Source organism: Lethenteron reissneri, chromosome 56 (assembly GCF_015708825.2).
Source record: "Lethenteron reissneri isolate LAM-NWPU_2019-01 chromosome 56, ASM1570882v1, whole genome shotgun sequence".
NCBI lineage: Eukaryota > Metazoa > Chordata > Hyperoartia > Petromyzontiformes > Petromyzontidae > Lethenteron > Lethenteron reissneri.
The window spans coordinates 9172173-9195506 of NC_083834.1; the positions used below are offsets into that span (position 1 = coordinate 9172173).

Consider the following 23334-nt stretch of genomic DNA (forward strand, 5'->3'; position numbering starts at 1 on the left):
ATTGGGACTGACGGCCGCCGGCCGCCAAAGAGGATGACCGAGTGCCAGATTCCAATGCCACTAGGCCACAACGAACGGCAAACTTACCCGAGGCGCCGGCCTGGGAGGGTCAAGCAAGCACACGGGCCAACAAAATCCCACGCTGTGCGTCGCCCACGGCTTTGGCCAAAAATATCCCGCCGGCTCGATTGCCAAGTTTCGTCCATTTCCATCTGCCCCCAAGTCCATCACGCAGTCATTTAACAAAAAAAATGGGCCGAAGCATCGACGGGATGCCGCTGAGCACGCAGCGTTAGACCGAGGTGGGCGGACAGCGGGTGGCTCGGTGTTGCAGGAGTGGACTAATCTCACGCGCATCTGGCGGGGTGGGGGCGGGGAGACTTGATTTGCTGTGTTGCAGCTTGTGATGGCGAGTAGTACACCGGGCTCAAATAAGCAGCCGAGAATTTCCTGCAGGAGCGTTCTGAGCGTTGACATCAACGTTCCGGAGACAAGACCACCGTGTTAATGCTGTGGTGATTGTGGCATCGCATTGACATCAGAAAAGGTTGCGCACGTCACGCACTGCAATTCGCTCTCAATTATCAGCGGGAATATTATCCGGATGGGCTGAAGATTAACCGTGAATGGGGGAGGAGGGGGGGGAATCCCCTAGATTCAAGTATTATTTTTCACGAGCGCTGGTCACATTATTAATTAGCTGCTACTCACTCACCGAGGGTCAGTAAAGTCACCGCAAACACGTCGTCAATTACACCGATTATTTTGAGAAACAAATTAAAGCAGTTGACGCATGCTCGCTGGACCACGCATTTTAACAAGATAACAGCATGAAACTTTTCAAATATAATTCACGTATTTTGCATTATCTCCATGATATTGCCTTATCTGGGCGCGACCTACTCCCTCCCGCCTCATTACCCCGGGTAACGAAGAAATGGCTCAAAATTTAATCTCCCTTCATTACCCCGGATAATTAAGAGATGACTACAAAAATCTCAACTCACTTCCTTACCTTGGGTAATCGAGAGATGACTCCAAAAATCTCAACTCTCTTCATTACCCCCACAAGCAGACGACCCAGTAAATGAAGTTCACAAAGCAGATATGACCTTCTGCGAGTACATTGCTTAAGCACACACAAGGACCATTGGTCATTTGTCACAATCTACAAATGCCATCACAATGGGCTAGGTGCTGTACTGATAATTAATTAGTAGATCACCCACTGCCGATATCCTACATGCTGCATTATCACCATCGGCATGTAGCAAATCGGCAGTGTTTATGTTTTGGCAAACCCTACCCATGCCACAGTAATGTGGAATTTCCACCACGAGCTAAGCCACTGGCGGAGATGAGCACGGCCCCGTTCGAGCAAGGGAGACGTTCGCATGGGCAGCCCCTTTTCTCAATCCACTGCTGGATGAGGGCTTCCTGACGCCGTGTGGAATCGTGAAGGTTATTTAGCCGTACTTCACCACTACTGTTCAGCGCGGGCTGATGGAGGGGAGCATAGACACTGGATCATTGTGCAGTACAACAACGGATTTTGGCTGGACGGCGCTCTGCTGACGATATAAAACACGTACATATAAGCGCGTATGACAAAACGCGCGCGTGTGTAACGCACGAGCAGAGGAAGACACCGACTTCATTCACGTGAATCTCCCGTCGGGCGGTCTGTCGGTCTCACAAAGTCGCTTGAACACTGGCCGCCCCATATACTCGTCAGGCTCGTTATATAAGAGAGAATAAAAACGCGGCTTTGTGTCTTCACTTGTTTTGACAGCGTGTCGCGTAATTACTTTCGACAGCTGCGCCGGAAGGTGGCCGGCACGGAGGGTGAGCGCGCGCAAGCTGCACATGCGCTCCCCCCCGGCCGTTGATTTTGCGCTTCTGGGTAATAAGACCGCCGCGGAGCACGGCGCGGACAGCGCCTGCGCGTAATGGGAAGCCGGCAAGTGTCCAAGCGAGCCATCAAGCAACCCCAAAGCATTCAACTGGGCGCAGGTGTGCACAGCCCTGCGCGCCACAGCGACGACGACTGGATGATGTAAACACCAGCGCCCAGCTGTGGTCAAAATAACTACAAAATTTATTTTACTTAAAGCCTCTGCATGGGTGGATTGTTATAAATCATAAACGCTCTTCATAATAAAGTGAGTAGGCGTAGCCGGATGGGTTCACACTGCGTCCTATGAACTGCACGAGCCAGCACGTCACGTGGGTTTGAATCCCAGCCTCTGACCTCATCCAATATGCCGTCGAGTCGCAAGGATGTATATGCACGTATGTTGAACTTCTTTCGCACCGTACATAGCCGACCGTGCTAATCGTGTGCTGGATGAAGGCAAGCGGACAAAGCCAGGTGCCGATTCACGCCTGGTGATGGATCGACTGCCCCAGTCCCTTAAATGGGATCACAAAGGGGAGAACGATGGGCGAGATCGGGGTGTCTGCAGCGAGAGGCGGAAAATATCCCAAAAGCACTTGTCACTTTTAATGCAAAGTCGACTGCGGAAACATCTTTCCACGTACAACGGGGGATGAGGCGGTGTATCGGGTGCGGGAAAATGTACACACGAGCGTCCCGCTAAGCACGTGCACGGATTGTAGCATCCATGAAGACTTCGGGGACACGCCAGCCCGCCCTCCTCTTCGTTGGGAGCTCAGCTTTTCCGCATCGGCGCACAAGTCGGCAAAACGGCGTGGCATCGGCGGCGGCTCGCGGCACAAAACGATGATGTCATCGAAGGCGACCAGATGAAACAGCATGAGCAGCAGCAGACAGCTTCACTATTGAAATGCATGGAGTTTGTGCGCTCTCTCTCTCTCCCCCGTGGTCATGTGGATTTTTTCGTGCGTTTATTGAGTATTTGGCCGCGGCTATAAATTTCCATGTGATAAGCCACTTCGTTATCACTTGTGGCCAGGTCGCCTCTGAAATAGAGGCTTGATATCTCAGTAGGGGCTTGCTTCGTAACAATACAAAGTTACAAGTTTTTCTTCTCGAAATATCAACATGACGGGGACATTGACGGCCCGGGCTGTTTGAATGACCGAAGGCTGCCGTGCTCGTCATCGCAAAGGGATGGGCTCACGATTTAACAGCAACCCAGCGCGACGATTTGTCCACACAGGGTTAAGGACAACAGCACTATTCGGTGGGGCTGTTTTCTCCGTTTGCTCTTCACCCACTGCTTTAATTGGGGCATTGGTTATTCTTTGCCGGTTGCGCTGCAGACTCCACACGGAGAGCAGGCTGGCGTTTATGAATAGAGCGATATCTGTATATATTTTGGAGAAGCCTAGGACCAAATCACCCGGAATGTGCCTCATCTTGTCAGACCTCAGAAGCTAAGCAGGCTTCCAGCCTGGACAGCGTTTAGATGGGCGAGCACCGTGCATAAGACGGGTATCGTTGGCTGCTGCGAGGCTATGTTTTGTTAGCAGGGGACAGAGCGGACAAATATTGTGTTGTACTGTACTATGCTACAAAAAATATGCTCCCCACCTTTACCAACCCCCCCTCTGACCAGCGGCGTGGTTTAAATCACCCCCACAGCCCTCACGGTACACGTGGCTTGGAAGACAATTACACGCAGGGATCCACCTACAGCAAAGGCAACAAAGAGACTGAACTTTGCTACAACTGCGTGACCTGCAACGTCACGTTATTTATTACACAACAGAATAAGCAAACATCATTTGAGCAGAGACACACACGCACACCAATGAGGTGGATGTAGGCAGGCTACAAAGAAATCACAATTTACAGGCTTTGCGGGTCTGAAGGTATTTTCGTCTGGCAAGGTAATTGACGGTTCATTACGGTTCGAAGCAGCAGCAGCAGCAGCTGCAGTTGCCGTGCTCGCGGGGACAAAAAAAATAATGAGACGTGGCATTTGCACTGTGCCGTTTAAATAGCTTTATCAGGTCGCACGTTGGACCAGCGCCGACAGTCGCCACCGTGAGACCAAGCGCAACAGCCGAGTGGGCAAGCGAGCGAGCGAGCGAGCGGCCACACGGACACGTGCGAACCCACTCCCCCCCCCGTCACCGGTGTTCATTTTGTCAACGACACACGTGACGAATATATATTCCTCAACGAAGTAATTTTTTTACGCCGCACGCACGCGTATATATACACACACACACGAGTTAACGATGCCTGCGAGCGAATGATAATCACCACGCATTACGACGTAAACAATTGCCGCCCACCGAAGACCTGTGCAATAATGACCCGCCATACGAGACAACGTAATCTGGTCAATGAAGACGCAGGCGAAGAGAAAGACCAAAATTATAATTGGCTACTTATACGTAAAATATTTTAACCGAGCTCGCCGATTGTATGATCTAATAATACTTGGGTAATAGGGGGAGATTGCACGCTCGTTACACCAACATTTATTAACTAAAATTGGACAACATTTTGTTTTTATCACTCTAGTCAACTAGGCTAATGATGTTTATGTTACCAGGTAAGGCCCACTGAGCTATGTAGCTCTTTTTCAGAAGCGACCTGGCCACAAATGATAGCTCAACGAAGTGGCTGATCACGTGGAAGTTTACAGCAGCCAAATTCTCTAAAGGACGATTCTAAATTTAGAAAGAAAAACCGGAGAACCCGGAGAAAACAAATCCACGCGACCAAGGAGAGAGAGAGAGAGACACGCAAACTCCAAATATACAGCAGGGGTCAGGGTCAAATTTCCTGTACACCAGGAGAAGGAGTTAGCATCTCGCCACCGCGATAATTAAGATAATTATTTCAATGAATTCCACACTTGGCTAAAATGGCACGGGCATGTCATCGAGAAACGACTGAGTCCGTGAATAGAATAGAGAAAAGGGCTGACTACGCTACCACAGCTCGTCCTATAAGCGTGCTTCAGCCGCACCGAACCTCACATTGGCTCCTCCCACCCTCAACCAGTATATATACAAGGACTGTTTTCTTGGAATTTCTCTTACTTCTTTCGGTAAAATCACGTAGAATGGAAATAATAAATTATTTTATTATGTTTTTTTTTATTTCCATTCTACGTGACTTTACCGAAAGAACCAAGAAGATGAATCCCTGCAGACACGAAAGCTTTAAATCGAAATTTTCTCTTACTTGATGCAGCAGTCGTGCTGTGACGGTTCCACCTGCAGACGGATGCTTGTGTTGCCTTCGAAACGTCGTGATTTTATTTTTATTTTACTTTTATTAATTATAATTTTTTACCTACGTGACTTTACCGAAAAAACCTAAGAATATGAATCCATGCAGTCACGAAAGCTTCAAATCTAGAATGAGGCACTCCTATTGGCTACATCCCCTCCCTGCTGCCCTCCACTGCCTCCATGCAAAACCCTCGCGGCCCATCAATCACACGGGTGGGAGGCTCGCTCTGCTGCTGCCACCACCACCACCACGGCAGGGGGACGTTAAGCCAGCAGGATGTAATCAGGGCCAGGACAACACACAGATGACATTTGTCTTTGTCCACCCTTCCGTCGGCGTGTACTGTTTTTTTTATTGGCAGCGGAGGAAAGGGTTTTTTTGTTGGGTTTAAGTTTTTTTGGCGCAAATTTAATGGGATGCAAATAACCCCCGTTGGAAAATGCGTATGCGTAAATCGACTTTTCTTCTTCATATGGCCGAAGAAGCAGTTATAGTTTGATCTTGAGGTTAGCAATCCCTTCGATGGCTTCAGGTGAGACAGAGGGTGGTAATTCGACTGAATGCCGATGAAATTTTTTTACAAATAATCATCATTGCGACGACTGCATTTCGTTTTGAAAATAACGAAAGGTTTTAAAAGGCTACACTTGGGTTTTTGAATGAAAATCAACATCGTTAATTATTAGGGGTAGAAAAAGTGTACACAACAACTGTGTGTGTACGCAAACACTTTGGGAATTAAAACACTTTGTTTAAATTGATGAATCGTCAAATGGAGGCACACTGAAACGATGCTTGTCAACTCAGGGGGAAATGAAAAATGACACAAAACCGCAGCGGGGGAAACAACGATCTCATTCGTCAGACCGAGATCTTAAATTATTCATGGGTACAGAGAAAGGCAAAAAGAAACCTACAAACAGGTGTTTTAATGGTGAAAAAATTAGTCTGTACATTTTTAAGAGGGTCCTCGGTCTGTGCCATTCCCCGCGGGGCGACTGCGATCAATTAAGGAGTGATGAGGCCGGGTGAGATTTTAATGCACAAATACTTTGAGCAGTGGCTCAGTGCAGTGACGACAGACGAGCGGCCGCCCCCCTGCTCGTCAAAAAAGGTGACATTCCCTACATGCAAATAGCCACACAGTAGTCATTGGAGGGAAAACATTTTTTTTTCCAGTTACGGGGTATGTGCCGAGAATATTTTAACAAGTAATTAAATATTGTTCAAATAAGACCAACAATAATACGACATTTGTATTCATATGTACAGTAAAAACCTTGGATTGCGAGTAACTTGGTCTGCGAGTGTTTTGCAAGACGAGCAAATAAATTAAATAAACATTAATTTGATAAACGAGCGAGGTCTTGCAATACGAGTAGTACGTGTATATGCTTTGTCTTACGAGCGCTTTGGATTACAAATACGTTTCCGGAACGAATTATGCTCGCAATCCAAGGTTTTACTGTAATTAGAAACTAATACATTTAATTTACACCTGATGACAATAACATGAACATTTACAATTTTAAAAACACAAACACTACCTACTGTATAGCTTCACGTAAGTCGCATAGCATAACCATGACGCCGCAGCCAAAGGTGGACGAGGTTCAATGAGCGTGTGGAAAGGCTGCAGAGATATTGCCACGGCTTCAAACTGCTATTTTATTACTTTGCAGGACAAACGTAAATTGAATGTAAAATAAAACACACGAAAATGGAGATCACCTACAGATCGTCCGAGTACGTGCGGTGTCCAAGGGCACGGGCTGCGCCGATATCCATACAACAGACGGACAAATATCTTTACAATCGCTAGTGCACATAGGTACGCCGTTTCTAGCCGCGGGCAACTTACTTGGCGTTGCAGCGTTCTAGACGTTTTATAAAAAAATTTCCCACGTTCCTTATTTTTTCCTTTCGGCAAATCTTACGGTTTACTCGAATCCAACCCGAGATAGCCACCGCACGGAGGTATGGTCAAAGAACCCCCACAACCAGGCAGGGCATGGGGAAGGCCCTCATCCGGCGGCAGTGGATTGACAAAATGGGCCGTACGTGTTGTTGTTACGGAGCAACAACGATAACACTGGTCAACACCCTTTTTCTGGCATAAGGTATTCCAACGGTCATAAGGTAATTTTGGGGTGCTGATTCCAAATCTGGCATCAGTTTTTGTCTATCACATCAGGTTTTTGAGATATCAAAAATTGCATTTTCAATAAAAACTGCAGAAGAAAAATATTAAATAAATGTGGAGATCTACATAAAATTATATTATAAACACACTATCCTAAAAATACAGCACCATATTTTAACACTAAAGCAGTCACTGACTCGCAACAACTTGCAATCATAAGTGACAGAGTTAATTTCGGGTAAAATCAATGAAAATGGGGTATGCCGATAGCATAAAAATGAGATGTGATAGAGCAAATCTGAGATCAGATTTGGAATCGGCACCCTGAAATTAGTCTAAAACAGCTGCAAAAGTCCAGGCCAGAAAAAAAAAATTGTTGACCGGTGTAATTTTACGCCGAGGTGGTTGTGCCCAGATGGCATGTGTCAGCAGCAGCGGTGAATCGCGCCTACCGACGGTGCGTGCCTCGTGCCCGGGAAATCGGACGTCGAGTCGTCTTCGCGCGTGTCCCGTGGCTCCGCTCAGAGCGGCCGCGGTCGCCGCACGCCCGGCTAGGTTTTAAATTCTCCATTTGTGCGTCAAATAAATGGTGCACTCTTTCACGGGTGTGCGGGGGGAGTCCGTTTTTAATAATAAAAATGATTATTCAAATGTATAAAGTGCCCCAAACATCATCAGGGTTAAGATGCCAATTTTATTCTTTTCAACACTCTTAACCCTTTCCCATCCCGATGATGTACATCGGTTTTTCTTCCGATTCCGGAATTATTACTTTATCGCTACCGAGGCTCCCACAAGGCCATATGGGAAGGCGTGCGGCACAATTTGGCGCCAGCTATGGTAGAGTGTGCGGTCGTGTCTCAACAGTTCTCTGCGGCGAGTACAATGTTTGTAAAAGCAGCGGTGCTATCCCTCTCTAATTAAAATTAATGCCGAACCGCTTGCGCGTTCCGAGATTCGGCGGTGAACGGCACCCACACCCTTGCAGAAGTCTCAGAACGGGAAATGGTTAAGGTGACTAAATCAAGCAGGATCGGAGGCTTTAAAGTAGTAGGCACGTTACTGTCCCCTTCGATGCGACAGGCCCCGGCCTTCAGTAAGGGGCGGACCGCATTCCAAGGCCAAGAGCCGCCTTTTTATCACACAGCGCTCTCGCTTTCCGCGCTCTATTACCGGGTAACAAGAACGGCCCGATTGGCAACAGCTTTCAGGCTGAGGGATAAATACAAAAAGGCAGCAGCACTTTCATTTGAATCACGTCTGTCACTCTCTATACACACACACACACAAAGTAAATACCTGCCTACAAATGTGGGTTAGGTAGTAACTTGTGGGCGGTGGTGGCTATGCACGTGGCCTGTATTCCAGCACTGCGGAGACAGCACAAGGGTCAGTGGATCGCGCACAGATGTTGTGGACCTACTTTTCCCGTGGGTAGATAGTACAGCAAGCTGGACCAATCATCATCGGTTTCCATCTGTGTTGCCCCCTCTCACGTTTGGATTTTTCACCGGGTTCCTTCCGTATGTATAATGAACACTCAGTTTATAATACAGCTTTTTTTGGGTTAGATCGCATAAATATATAAATGTGTCGTTAAACCCACCACCACCCGACACAACCAACTAGTAAGGTTTGTCACGTAACCAGAACGTGCCAATTCGTTACTAGTACAGCACACCGGTGTGTTGGAGAGCCAAGGCACAACATTTACAATCAGAGTACGACATTTCGCCAGTAATTACAACTTGCTTCATCAGCCAGATTTGTGGAGAAGTCCTCCTTTTTCGTTCCTTAAATGGAGGGGTAGATGTGATGGCATCACTTGTACGCTCTTCTTGCGCGAAGTGGGGGGGGGGGATTCATGAATGCGCATGAATGACTATGGGTATCCATTGCCGTTTAGGTTATTTATATGGTAATCAACGTACATTTGTGCAAGACCATTGTTCATGTAATTCAAGTCGATTGTGTGTATTAAAATAGCCATACCAATGGTAATCCCTATTGAAGTATGGTGCCTTAATAATAGGGTTTTCCCCCTTTTTTCTGGCAACAAAACTGAAACCTTATTACAAGGAATCATGTGTGCATTAAACACAATACTTGTGGTCAAAATGCAAAAAAAACACTCTAATAATATATGCATTGTCCTTTCAAAGAAAGCCGTCTCTGGTGTGGACCAATCAGTTTCAAGGACAATGCATATATTATCAGTGTTTTTTTGTTTGCATTTTGGCCACAAGTATTGTGGTTAATGCAGACATGATTTCTCGTAAAAAAAAGGTTTCAGTTTTATTGCCATAAAAAAGGGGGAAAACCCGATTATTTTATTTTGGTACTGGCAAAAGAGGTCTAATGATGTATGGTGCCTTGTATAGGCATGCATTTAAAAGAAGTATTATTTGATTATTCGCTTCCTGCTATTGCTACCACACTGGTGGGATGTGACAACTCTGCTTGGAAGCGAATCATCCAATATCTTAATACTTCCTTATTTACGTGACAAACCTTATTAATTGGCTGTGTCGGGTGGTGGCAGGTTTAACGACACGTATATTTACGCAATCTAACCCAAAAAAAACTCTATTATGCATGATATTGGTCGCGGAAGTCTACGTGTTAAACTCATTAGTTTATTGATATAAATGCATATGCTTTCACAACCGATATTATGAATCGTAATTGGTTTAATTTGGGTGAGGTCGTGTACAAATGTATCATACACATTCCTCCACCAATAAAAGTGTCACGTGAATTAAACGTGCCAAATGCATGAAATGTGTCGGCACACTGCAGGTGTGTTGCAGAGTCATCTCACAACATTTGAGGAAGAAACGCTGCAGGAACAAACGCTGGAGGAAATATCGTTCCCGCACGGGTGACATGTGACAACTCTGCAGGTCTTTAAAGGAAAACCGCCAATGCGATTTGTACAATTAATTGCCTGAAAAAAATCATGAAATAAAAACCCAATGCTGAACCTCCCCCCTGCAAGTTATTTTCTACGACTCCGTGTGGCTCTTCCAGTAGAAATAATAAAAAAATTTGATTTGAAAAAAATGCCTTCAATACCAAATTAACTTGCAGCGCCAGCAAACTGCATGCACTCCCGCAGCACAAGCATTGGCAGGGAACCGTGGCGCATTCCATGCGCGAGGGTTGTGCCTGCAATCAGGAAGCTAATTTGCCATAACGAGAGGTCAGACAGAGACCGCCTAATGGTGAAATCCACAGACAATAGCAGTGCACTTAACCGATACACAAACAACATGAGTGCTTTTAATTTTGTGGGCTTGGAATCCGAAAACGGCTACATCATGGGGTGTGTACTACTAATTCAACAAAAATGCACAGCTGTTATAAAACATTTTTTTATCTCTATTCGACCAAATAGGAGAAAGAATATAAACGTTAAGCGGAATGTTTCTTTTCTTCGACCCACACTGCTCACGACGTTGTAACCGCCGCAGTGAGAGACGTGGCAGGGAGTCGTCCCAAGACCGCCGAGACACCGTTACCAAGTCGTGCCGACACTGCGGCACCGACAGTGGTGCGCGGCGCGTGACAGCCGGGGGCCACGCAGAGCAGAGGCGGAGATGAGAGACGCTCCAAACGGGAAACCGGAAGACGCACACTGACAAAAGGAGATGCGTGAACAGAGCGAGGGCAGATGGGAGTGAGATGGGACACGGCTCCCTGAGAGAGGGGAGGGGATCCGTGTCCCTCTCTTTCTAAAGGGGGGGGGGGGGGCAGGAAGGCCCTCACTTCTGTTACGGGGCCATCCGGACACGCGGTCATCCTCGTAGTCCAGGAGCAACCCGGAGCGCACCGTTCCGGGCTGAGCTACCAAGGAGGCGTCGCGTGCTCGCCAACTTCAATCTCGATAGTTGGGGTGCAGCTCATAACGAGATCTGGCTTGCTAGAGGCACCTCTACACGGGGGTCCCTTGCCATGTCGGGACCACCATCACCGCCGCTGCCACCACCACAACTCACCATCGCCACCACCACGCACCTCCGATAAGCACGGTTGGCTACATACGGTGCAAAAGAAGTTCAACGTACAGACATGCATACAACGGTGGGGTGAAAGGAGCGGAAGGGACGCAGCGCAGATGGTCACCGAGCGAGAGGAACAGGGCATACTAATGACTCATAACCTAGGCATTTTCCATTCTGCAGAAATGTCAAAAGTGACATCCGGTGCATCCACTGTGCAAATAGAATCCAAGCACAGCATTGGGCCAACTTGTTTTTTTCCCCGCTTGTCGCAGGCCGAGTCACATTATTAAATCATAATATTTGAATCAATAGAATTTTGGGCGTGAATTATGCGCCAAATACAAATGTGTAAAGCACGATTGCAAAGCATTACGCTTTGCGAACATCAATGTAGCACAGGAAGTCAGGTATGCAGGTGCGTGTTCCTTCATTAACTTTCTGGGTGCACACATTCATAAAATCGACGAGGTAAATTTTTCTTTCCGTATTTATGGAACATTGTCACATGCTACTTCCCATCCTCCTGGGCTGCTGTCGTGGAGAAATCCGTTCACGATTTCATACACCCAACGCGGGGCCTCCAATCAGGTACTCTGTTGACTCCAGCACGTTCAGAATGCAGCTGCTAGGGTCCCGACCCAAACTCCTCATTCGGAACGTATCGCCACCCTTTCCCTGTAACACTCCACTGGTTGCAAGATAAATTCCGCATTGAATTCACGGCCCTGAACGGCCTCGAAGCCCCCCTACGTACAAAAGCTGCTGCGCCGCTGCGTGCGAACAGCAACCCTTGCGCTCAGGCGGACAGGGACCTCTCCTCTGCATCTCCGGGATGAAGCTCCAAGTCCAAAGGCGATCGGGACTTCTGTGCCACCTGGACTGTGGAACTCTCTGACAAAGGCTGTCCGGGGAGTCTGGTTCGTTTGGGATATTCCATGTTCCTCCTGAAATCATTCCTCTTTCAGAAAGCATTTCCTGTTTTAACTTAGCCACTTCTTACCCCCCACTCCACCACCCGCCCTACCCGCATTGTCACTGATGTAAAGCGCCTTGAGATCGTATCATGAAAGGCGCTATACAAGCCGGAATCATTATTATTATCATCGACGTCTACTCAAGAAAAACACTGGATAGAATATCTCTCCCGCCTGGCAGGATTTGCAACAACTCTGCAGGCCCTTTAAAAGAAGACCGCCGAAACAATTAGTATCGCTGTGTTTTTCTCTAGCCACAGCGGAGAAAAAAAAACAAGGTCTTTGGGAAACCCATGGGGCAGCCTTTGGGTATTCGGCAGTCAATTGCAAGCCTATAGCGCCAACCAATGGACCTCGACTGCCATGACGCGGCACACCACGGTCAAAAAGCCTCCTGGGTGCGGTGCCTCCCTCTTAACGGGTGGTCGTCATCAGCGTTAATTTTGTGATGGTAATTCGTGACGACTATACTTCATTCGTCAATTTTGTGCAAATTTGTTTTATTTTTAGGCACAGCAGGAAAATCGGAAAGCCTGGCGATGACTACGACTGCCCACTAAAGGCTTCAACGTGACTCACGGTGACGAGATGACGTTAACCGCAGCAGCCTGAATGAAGAGGCAGATCAAGATCAGTTAGTAAGCTACTAGAAACCTCAGTGCAGTGGGATACCAAAAAAATGCTAATTGGCTGTATGTGTACATGAAAAGATATGCCGACTCCACCGATTGGCTGATCTGTTAATATTAGGAGGCGGGAGAAATTGCAGACTCCTCAAAACCAACATTTAATACATTGTTTGACTGTCTTGCTCCACCAGATAAAGAGAATATTTACACAAAATCCACAGATGAAGGACTTGACTAAAAGACCACACGTTTGTTGTCAACTAGACCGAATACAATTCTGAGTCGTTCAACGCTGGTCATAATGTGACGGACGATTAAAGGTGGTTTCCCACTCACACGAGTTTTGGGAAAGCACTCGTGTCTGGTTTGCACAACTGAGCAAGTGGTGGAAATTCCTCAATCCTTATTGCAGGGGCAAGTTATTCCATAGGACCACCACTGTGGGCTTTCTGAAAAAAGTGGCAGTGTTTTAAGTCAAGCTTGTGGGTTCGAAAAGCTGAGTCAGCCTACCAACCTGGTCCAGGATTTTAACTCACAAGCCCTACAATCCAACCACCGCACACCACTTGAGCCATCTAATTATGTGGCAGTGTGAACCCAATTAGTGGGAGGAATATATAATCAGACGTGTATCTTGTTTCGCCACATTGCTCAATGCTTTCTCAAGTCTGTACGACGTGGTGCATTTAGACACTATATAAATCCAAACTCTACTCTGTTGTCTTCGTGGGGCAAATACTACAAGCTATGTATACTGCGTAGGTGTACTCGCATGTAATATGCGTAATAGTGTTCAATTATGTAATAAGTGCCATCTCCATTTTACGGGTCATGTTTAGCAATTGACAATTACATGCTGTGACCATTAAGTAGATTACTGGGTATATCATTGGGCTTATTATTTGTGGAACAAATAGTAATTGGCACGTTTGTATTTTCAACCAATATCCAATGGGGCCAATTGGCCTGGTTCATTTAAGGCTTAGCAAAGAACAAAGTTTATAAAACATAAGACATATTAAACAACACACTAAAGTGTGTAAGAAGCACACGTCATTGCATAAATGCAAAAAAAATCCCCATCATCAATTCCTGATCCGTGTTGTTGTTGTGGTCAAAATACATTTTAAGCAAATTTCACCAACAGCGGAATGTATACAGCGACAAATAAATGTGGACAGTTATTTGTCACTTAAGTAGTTCTCAACACAGAATAATACCACTGCTTGTTTGAAACTTCGCAAATTTTACACAAGACATCTGGATTTTATCGTGGCATATTCAAAGGGTGCACCTCTGAAAATGCCACCATGAGTGTTGGTCAATGAACCTAGTGGCAGCCTGCCTTCACGGGATGCAAAGCAAACCTAATTTAAGTGTGTGCAAATAAGATGAGTTATTTCAGTTAAATGCACAGAAACCATGTGTTATAGGATGCACAGGCTATCTAAAAACGTATCAGTAAATATTACACATGTTTTTATTCGACAACAGTTTGTGACTAACATGCCTATCAATCAGGACACAATAATGTTCGTATGACGCCAAAGAAAATGAATAGCGCATGAAAGCGGATGAATAGCCGGTTCTCTCGACAATACAAGTTTGCTTTATGTTATTTGCGTGACTGGAAATGGAAATTTGCAATGTGTTCTATAGCAAAACTGAACGGACATGCAGAGGAAAATAATTTATCAGAAACAATGTGTGACACGAGCCGAAATTCCGGTGTGACGCACTCACTTTTGCGCAACTTACGTTACGATTTTTCTCACTTGCAGGAGGTGCCAATTTAAGCGAACCATAAAACAAAGACCTAAAACACCACGAGTGACACCAAAGTGGGAGAACTAACGGTGAGTGGTGAATATTACTGAATTGTGCTTTTATAACATGAAAGCAAGAAGAGCAAATGACATCAGAGCTTCCCCCTAGGGCCGAGAAGAATAGAATACCACCCATATCCTTAGAGCACCCGCAGCAACAAAAGCCACAAACGTCGATAACAGGATGCAAAATGCGGCATACTTCGCTGTAAATTTACCCTATAAGCCCCGCAGAGATGCACACTTTACGTATAATCCGCGCAAATGCTTATCGCGCTTCAACACGACAATTATAAATCGTGAAACTACGCCAGGTTTGACTTGAAACACAACAAGACGTGACCACAAACAATAACATGAACTAAATTCATAAAACAGCCCTACTCTGCTTTCGATCGGTGACCGGCCTTTTTCCCGTGCAGCTCCTTAGACTATGGATTTATCTCCCACCATAAATTCTATCCAACAAGTCTCTCGGCTTATTCAAATCCCAACCTTAGGATACATCTATTCTTAAAAGCCTTTTCACTTCCTGAACATTTTTAGTTCATCTTGCTTTAAAGCTTTCGTGATTGCAGGAATTCATATTCTTTGAGCTTTACCGAAAGACCAAAAGAATATTTTTAAATTGTATTTGAAAAAGTAGTCTTATCACTCACCTTTGTGCTTTTATTAGGTTCTGACTGGGTTTTTTTTTCTTCAAATGTTATTTTCAGTTTTTAGCTCTCTACATCTTCTTCCGACATCTGGGTTAAAGGTGCTTTAGAAGTGTAAATTATGTTTAAAATATGATTTATTCATGGGCCCCTGTGAAATCAAAGGCTTGGCTTCTTCCAGTCATACGATCTGGAGAGCATTGTTAATCCTCTTCAGAGCCCGTGCCCCTCAATATCAACACGTTCTTTTAAATCAGCACAACCGAGAAATTAGATTACAGAACCTTTTCCTACACTCGCTTCAAGGAATTGCAGTGCCTGTGTTTGTACACAAAAGCAAGTGCTCAAAGCGAGTATTTGCGAAGCTCAAAATCGCAATGTGTTTACCAACCCAGCTCAGCCCAAATACCCGCCATAGATATAAACACATTTATTAGTTAACAACCGACCGCTCACATTTTAAAGTATACTCATGGCTAAATGTTTCCAATGCAATTACTTCATACGAGGTGGGTAATGATTTTCACCTCTTCGCGATGGGGTGAATTGTTAAGAATTTGCGGTCACAATTCGAGTCGAGAATTGAATATTTATATTTCATTAATTATTATCTACACTTGTGACCGACACTTGTGCCCCACACTTGTATTGTCCATCTCGTTGGGTGTATTCGCCGAAGCATCACATTTGCAGATGTCCAGTAGGAATAATCCTTCTTTACGAAAACCATTGGAGCATTTATACCGAGCACAAGAATAGAATTTAATAAATAAATTCATGGCTCTAAACATCTACTACTATAATGAGCCAATAATGTCTGTGTGTCCCACACGTGACGTCACTCCACGTCGGCCAGTCCCCCCTCATTAATAACCATGAGCAGGTGACGTCTTCCAAATGGACACCCACCTCACCATTAATATTAATTAGCCAGTGACGTCACTCCACATGGGGGGGGGCAAGGCGCCTCCTCCCCCCTCTCAGCGTCAACTTACAACCTTCACTACAGAGGCAGAAGCCTCACATCACGCGATCTCCGTAACGCTGTTGTTGAGACATAGAAGTAAAAAGGACGTCGTGATGAACAAGAGATTATAACCTTTAAGTGAAATAAGTCTGTCACCGCGGCCTTACAAACTTGCACACGAATTGATGCAACGAATATCACGTGGCGGTCTGCTTTTCGCTTGCAAGTTTCCAATTTACTGAAATACACCCGTCCTTGGATGGGGAAAAGACTAGTTCCTAATGTTTTCCTTTTGTAACCATGGGTTTCACACGCTGTCTTGCATTTAGAGATGTCCCCCCAAGGCAAGTCTTAATAAGGCACAGACCATCTCAATCAGTTATTACCAAGTTATAAGGGTTACTCAATTGGCAACAAAACAGGTGTTAAGATGTTAAAACACCAAACTGAAACCTTTTACAAGGAATCATGTCTGCATTAACCACAATGCTTGTGGTCAGAATGCAAACAAAAACATACTCTGATAATATATGCATTGTCTTTGAAACTGATTGGTCCACACCAGAGACAACTTTCTTTTGAGCCTCGTCTCAAACGGTGTTAGACCAGAGGATGCCAAAAGGCGGTTTCAGTTTGGTGTTTTAACATCTTAACACCTGTTTTGTTGCTAGATAAAATGGGAAAAACCTATTACCATATTTTGGTACTGGCAAAAGAGGTCACATGATGGTTACTCAATTGTTTACTTTTAGTATGTGTTCACATCAATGTTTTTTTCTCTGCTATTCACTGCACTGTAAAAAGAGTAAATAAATGTGCTTTTAGTTGTATTTCTTTACAATAGGAACACTTCCGTTACATCGCTTTTGTTTATACGTGTCATGTGCCAATGTCCAGTGAGTGGCAAGAAGCCAGCATTTACTCCTGGGGAAATTTATACTCGTCACGAACCCAGGTCAACACAACTCACTTGTACTCGTTTTTGCGTTTTTTCGTCACAATAAGGACACAACAAAATCGTACGCACCATAAAAAGCCAGGTGAGTGGGTGTTAGGGAGCCATCGCATTTGTACGTGTTATAAACCCTGTTTATAAGCAAGCCTGAAATGAACCAGGGCAATCACCTGCCAATGCAGATGGTGGGAAAATACAGACCATCAATTACCAATTATGCCACCAATAATTTGTGTTACATGTTTACAGGTTTTTTTGGAAACTCTTTATGGTACTATAGTTAAAGGCCTTGAATCACAACCTTAATGTGGCGAGTTCAAACTCCCGTAAGAGGGCGGCTCAACTAACATTTGTCTTGGGAATGATAACATAAACATTAGTAGCACTTGGTGGGAAGTCATCATGCACGAACTTCCTGCTCTTCAAATTGTTTTATTTTGCTCGTAATGTTCTTCATGTCTTAACTTGATTGGCCTAACGTTAACATTCGCATATAACCTTCATACATTGCGAATAATCGAGCATCATAATGCAACGTGGTACTGTTACCGTGGAAATCCAACATTTCTCCTGCACGGTATCCATGCCGCAGCCTGTGCCCCCCCTAATGAGGCTTTTGCGCCCCCCAGGCTTGTGCACCCCCCCCTCCCCCCATGGGGGTGCACCCCCACATTCAGAACCACTGGTGTACATTGCGTTCGAAATAGTTGCACGGCCTGCACACACTCGACAGCGACGCCGCCGCGTTCCGACGCCGGGTTTTTTGTCCAGACAGGATCGGGCAAACGACACCCTAGTAGAGGATAGGGGGAAAACAAGGCGAAAGCGCAAGGTGGAGGGGGGGATGGTGATGGCACACGTACCACTAGCGATGTCATACAGCTGGTTGGCCTCCAAGTCGGTGAAGGTCTTGCTGCAGTCGGGGCATCGGAAGGAGGCCCGGTTTGTGGAGTCTCGCTCGTCGGTCTCGAGCTTCCGCCGCATGTGGTCGAGCTTGTACTTGACGACGTTGACGAGCAGGCGGTAGTTAATGAAGTAGTAGTTGTGGCGCGTCGACTTGCCATCGGGCGCCGTCTCCATGCACATGCGGCACTTGATGAACTTGTCGGCCTTGAGCGTGTTGAGCACGGAGCGCAACTGCTTGCGGTCAAACTTGAGCAGCTCCTGGATGTCCTCCTCGCGCACGCACGGGTTGCGGATGAGCACGTCGAGCGCCAGCGCATACTCCGAGCCGTAGAAGCCGCGCACGATGAACTTGGCGAGGCGCTTCAGCGAGGCCGGCACCTCCGTCAGGACCTCCGGCTCTGTCATGGCTGGAGATGCGGGCAAAGACAAAGAATCCCCGGTATAGCTTTAACAGACTGTTGAGGCAAGTGTACGCATGCGCGCACACACACAAAGGTATTTGCATACAAAGGCAAGCACAAGATTTCAGAGCAGCCTAAATTAAATCCTGTTTGTAATTGCGGGCCACAGCCAACTTCAGTGGCGAGTGATATTCAAATCAGTCGTCTTGTTTGCAGTGCTGGGCAACCCCTTAAGCAGACCCGCACCAATGAGTGTGGCAACAGTATGGTCAAACAACCCCTGTGACTGACAAGAGCGGGGAAGCCTACGTCCAGAAATGCATTGACGAAAGGCTGTACATTAAACAGAATACTCTTTGGTTCTTTCGGTAAAGTCACATAGGTATAAAGAATAAAAAATAATATATCACGATGATTCGATCGCAACACAAGCGGTCATCCTCAGGCAGAAAAATTAATCCAGCAGTGGAACTGCTGAACAAGGAAGAAACGCAGCGAGAGAGCTGTTAAGACGTCATATATGTGGCGAAGGGCAAGCAGGCCGGGTCCGAGCTGGAAAGAAATTCCATCCCCGCACGCAAGCACGTCAGTTGTGTTAATGTTATCATTCCCAGGACAAATGTTAGTCGTATCGCTATCGCCATCATAAGATCGAAATATCGTAAGTCGGGCAATCGTAACTCGGGGACTACCTGTATATGTTTGTGTTTCTCCCTTGTGATGGAAATGAAGAACGTTGACATTTATAAGGGCACGGGGTGACCAATAAGGTCTGAATTGGTCTGTAACACTGGTCTACAGCCAAAATGCTTCCGAAAGAAATGTAGTCCAACTTTACTAATTCTGGGTCACTGAGAATGAAAATGATGTTTAAAATTGTTGATTGGCTCCAGTTTACAAAATATGTTACTGGGTCAGTATATACAACCCTTGACTTATTATTATTATTATAAGGCAGGCACTGATATGGGGTTGCTGACAGGTCTGCATTTACTTCCGTTATTTGGAGGTGGCCTTGGCTGACCCTGTGAGAGTTTACCATGTGCTGTGGTGCAATGTCCAACGCTGTGCCGGAAGCCAGCATATGCTCGTTCAGCCAATATTCTGCTGACCTGCGTGGCGTGACGGTGGCGATGTTAACTACCTCGCCCGGTACACAGGAGGTCGTGGGTTCAATACCGACACTTACGCCTGCTGTATATTTGTAGTTTGCGTGTCTCTCTCTCATCATCACGGCAGCTAGGAGATGTTAACTCCCTCGCCTGGTATGCAGAAGGTCGTGGGTTCAATACCGACACTGACGCCTGCTGCTGCTGTATATTTGGAGTTTGCATGTCTCTCCCACTCCCCCGTGATAGCGTGGATTTTTCTCCGGGTCCTCCGGTTTTTCCCCTCCGCATTTAGATTCAACATCACGCGTTTAGACTCTTTGGTCATGATTACATTTGCACGTGATGATGATAAGCCACTTCCTTGAGCTATCACTTGTGATAACCAGGTCGCTTCTGACAACAACAACAAAAGCTCTTTATTTCAGTGGGCTTTTACCTGGTATAATATAAAATAGTTTAATCGTTTGGTCGACTTGATGAGGGGCTGGGTGCATCCGCCGTTGCAAATGCAAATCTCCACCACGCCTGGCAAACGCATCTCTCCCCATCCCACAGCACGTCGCGGGGAGATAGCGGCGAGAAACATTCCGCAGACACGTGTCGTGGCGCTGCGTGAAGTGTACAACATCGGCGGTTTCAACAACAACAACAAAAGAAACCGCGAGAAATGAAACCTCTCAAACGCGACAACTTAAACCACGCACGGGCCAAGCGATACCCATTGAGGCCTAGACAAAGCACCACAGCCAGTCGAGCCAAAAGCAACGGGTGTATTAAGTCTTAATTTTGGAGCTTTCGTGACTGCAGGAATTATTCTCCGGCATTCGATTGAACGGTCGACCTCACCGAGGCGTTAAGCGCCACCACACGCACAGAATGAGACTTACCGCGAGGATAGAGGGCGCTTTGACGACAACTCACTCGGCGAGGTGATAGCGACGACACGCGTTTGGCTTGGACCGTAACCAGCGCCTGCGGTCCCTGGGGAAGGGGGCGGGGCCTTCGTGCGGACGGGGGGAGGGGGTGGGGGACCGCGGCGATTTGACGCTGTTTCTGCAGAACAAAACGCACGTGCTCTTTTTGTTATTTCGGTTAAAGTCACGTGGGTATAAAATGAAATAAAGCACGACGTTTCGGGCGCAACACAAGCATCCGTCATCAGGTGGGAAAGCGGACGCTTGTGTTGCGCCCGAAACGTCGTGGTTTATTTTATTTTTCTATACCGACGGGACTTTACCGAAAGAACCACAAAGAGTATGGATTCCTGCAGTCACGAAAGCTTCAAATCAAGATTTAAAACGCACGTGCAGATTCCAGCTGACTTGTGAGCCGGCGATTTATAGTTGAATTATCCCCGCTACGATAGAGATATAGATATGATGTTATCGCACACACACAGATGAAAGATGGGTTTATTTACCCAAAGAAGCCGATGCGTTCCGTGTGTGTCTTACCTGTATCCCACCTGTGTGTGTTTTAGTGATATGTTAAACTTTAGATTTGAAGCTTTCGTGACTGCAAGGATTCATATTCTTAGGTTTTTTCGGTGCTGTGACGGGGTCACCTGAAGACGGAAGCTTGTGTTGCCTCTGAAACGTCGTGATTTTTATTTTATTTTTATTTTACTTGTATTCATTTTATTTTTTTACCTACGTGACTTTACCGAAAAAACCTAAGAATATGATATGTTAAACCTTTCTTGTACATTGTAGTGCTGTCGTGTGTGTGTGTTTTGTTGTGTGACTGTTGTTTGTAACGTTCCAAACCCCGTTCCCCGACTGGACCGTCTGTGAAGAAGAGTTTCATAGCTCATCGGATTCCTCCTGCAGTATCAATGAAGATTACGATTCTGCATCTCTGTTCTTTCAGCTCACTGGCAACCTCTCGCTCCCTAAATGTAATGATTCACTGCATAAACTGATATATATATATTTGTTTATGTTTGTATATGGATGGCATGCGTTGTATTGGCTTATATAGACGTGTGTCAATCGACAACCTCGGATGTTCGGTGAAGTAATGTAAACAATTTAAAATATAATGGCATAACATCGCAAAGAGTTAAGTATACTGTGTGTATGTGGCACGCAGCTATTTGTTAATGTTTGATAAATATGGCCTGGACACGGCTGCCATACTTTGTAGTCATGCACTCAAGAGACACTAGGAGCAGGAGGCAATCTATTAATACTGGTAGGAACCTCCTGGTTACACCAGCCCACAGGGGATTATTGTGTCCGTCGTGCAGGGAGGGGCTGGGTGGGAAGGGAGAGGCTGGGTGGGGAGGGTGGGGAGGGTTTGGAGGGGAGGGGAGGGTGGGGAGGGGCTGGGTAGGGAGTGTGGGGAGGGGCTGGGTAGGGAGGGGCTGGGTAGGGAGGGTGGGGCTGGGTGGGGGGTGGGAGGGGTGGGGCTGGGTGGGGAGGGGCTGGTCACCCCGTGGTGCCCTTATAAAACTCAACGTTTAACCTACTCGCGCCGGCTTGTGCCCGCCCTCACAGTCGGGCATATTTGCGGAATACACCACGCCGCCGTTGACCCTGGCCATTGACCGAGCAACCCGACGTTCCTACCAGCTCCCTCCGCAGGAATCTGTTTACTCGCCGTTTGCCCGTCCAATGCCGGGTGTATTGCAGTAAATCTGAAACTTACAAGCGAAAAACAGACCGCGACGTGGTTTTCATTGCATTGATGCGTGTGCAATTTGTAAGGGCGCGGTGACACAGACCTATTTCATTTTGCCAGTACCAAAATATGAGAATGGGTTTTCCCCTTTTTTCTAGCAACAAAGCAGCAATCATGTCTGAATTAGCCACAATGCTTGTGGTCAGAATGCAAACAAAAAAACACTCTGATAATATATGCATTGTCTTTGAAACTGATCGGTCCACACCAGAGACCGCTTTCTTTTGAGCCTCGACTCAAATGGTGTTAGACCAGAGGAAGAAAGCTGTCTCTGGTGTGGACCAATCAGTTTCAAAGACAATGCATATATTATCAAAGTTTTTTTTTATTATAGTAGGTATAGCCTTCACAGGTTACAAGAGGTAACCACAACTCTCAGTCAGGACAGCTGGCAGACTGCCTGACTGACGACGCCGAGATGGTGAAGACGCAGACGGTGACGAAGACTCCAGCAGAACGACGATGGGATCCCACTCCAGGCAACAGCCCCGAAACTTTGCTCGGAGTCACTTTTTATCCTCCCAGCGTGGCCTCGCTCCGCCCTGGCCACGCCCCCTTTCTAGAACCTACTCACGTGCCCCCTCTATCACCTTTCCCCTACATCCCTCTCTCTGTCTTATCACGTGACCTGCTCACAGTCAGGGCTGCTGCAACTGCAGATCCTCTTCTCTGCCAGCAACCAGCGCTATGCTACATAGTGACCCATTCCATGTCACTACACATGTTCCACTCATAGGCTTCCACATTCAGATAACCCCCTCCCCCTTCCCTCCCCCCCCCCCCCTTAAATTTGTATTTAAGAGCTTGACTCTTGGAATTTTGCCTCACTTGAGACAGTAAATCTAGCTGTGACGGTCCCACCTGATTACGGAGACTTGTGTTGCCTCCGAAACGTCGTGA

General features: G+C 46.4%; 1 protein-coding gene across 1 annotated transcript in view; it reads right to left on the reverse strand.

The window, feature by feature from the left end:
• GTF2E1 (general transcription factor IIE subunit 1) overlaps positions 1-20742 on the reverse strand; it is a 38751-nt gene extending 18009 nt beyond the window's left edge. Inside the window, exons 1-2 of the mRNA XM_061574630.1 lie at positions 20640-20742; positions 18197-18646 (exon numbers count right to left, since the gene is read on the reverse strand). Coding sequence (XP_061430614.1) covers positions 18197-18644 — 448 coding nt within the window. The 5' untranslated portion in view covers positions 18645-18646; positions 20640-20742. The remainder of the gene's footprint in view (positions 1-18196; positions 18647-20639) is intronic.
• Between the last annotated feature and the right edge of the window lie 2592 nt (positions 20743-23334).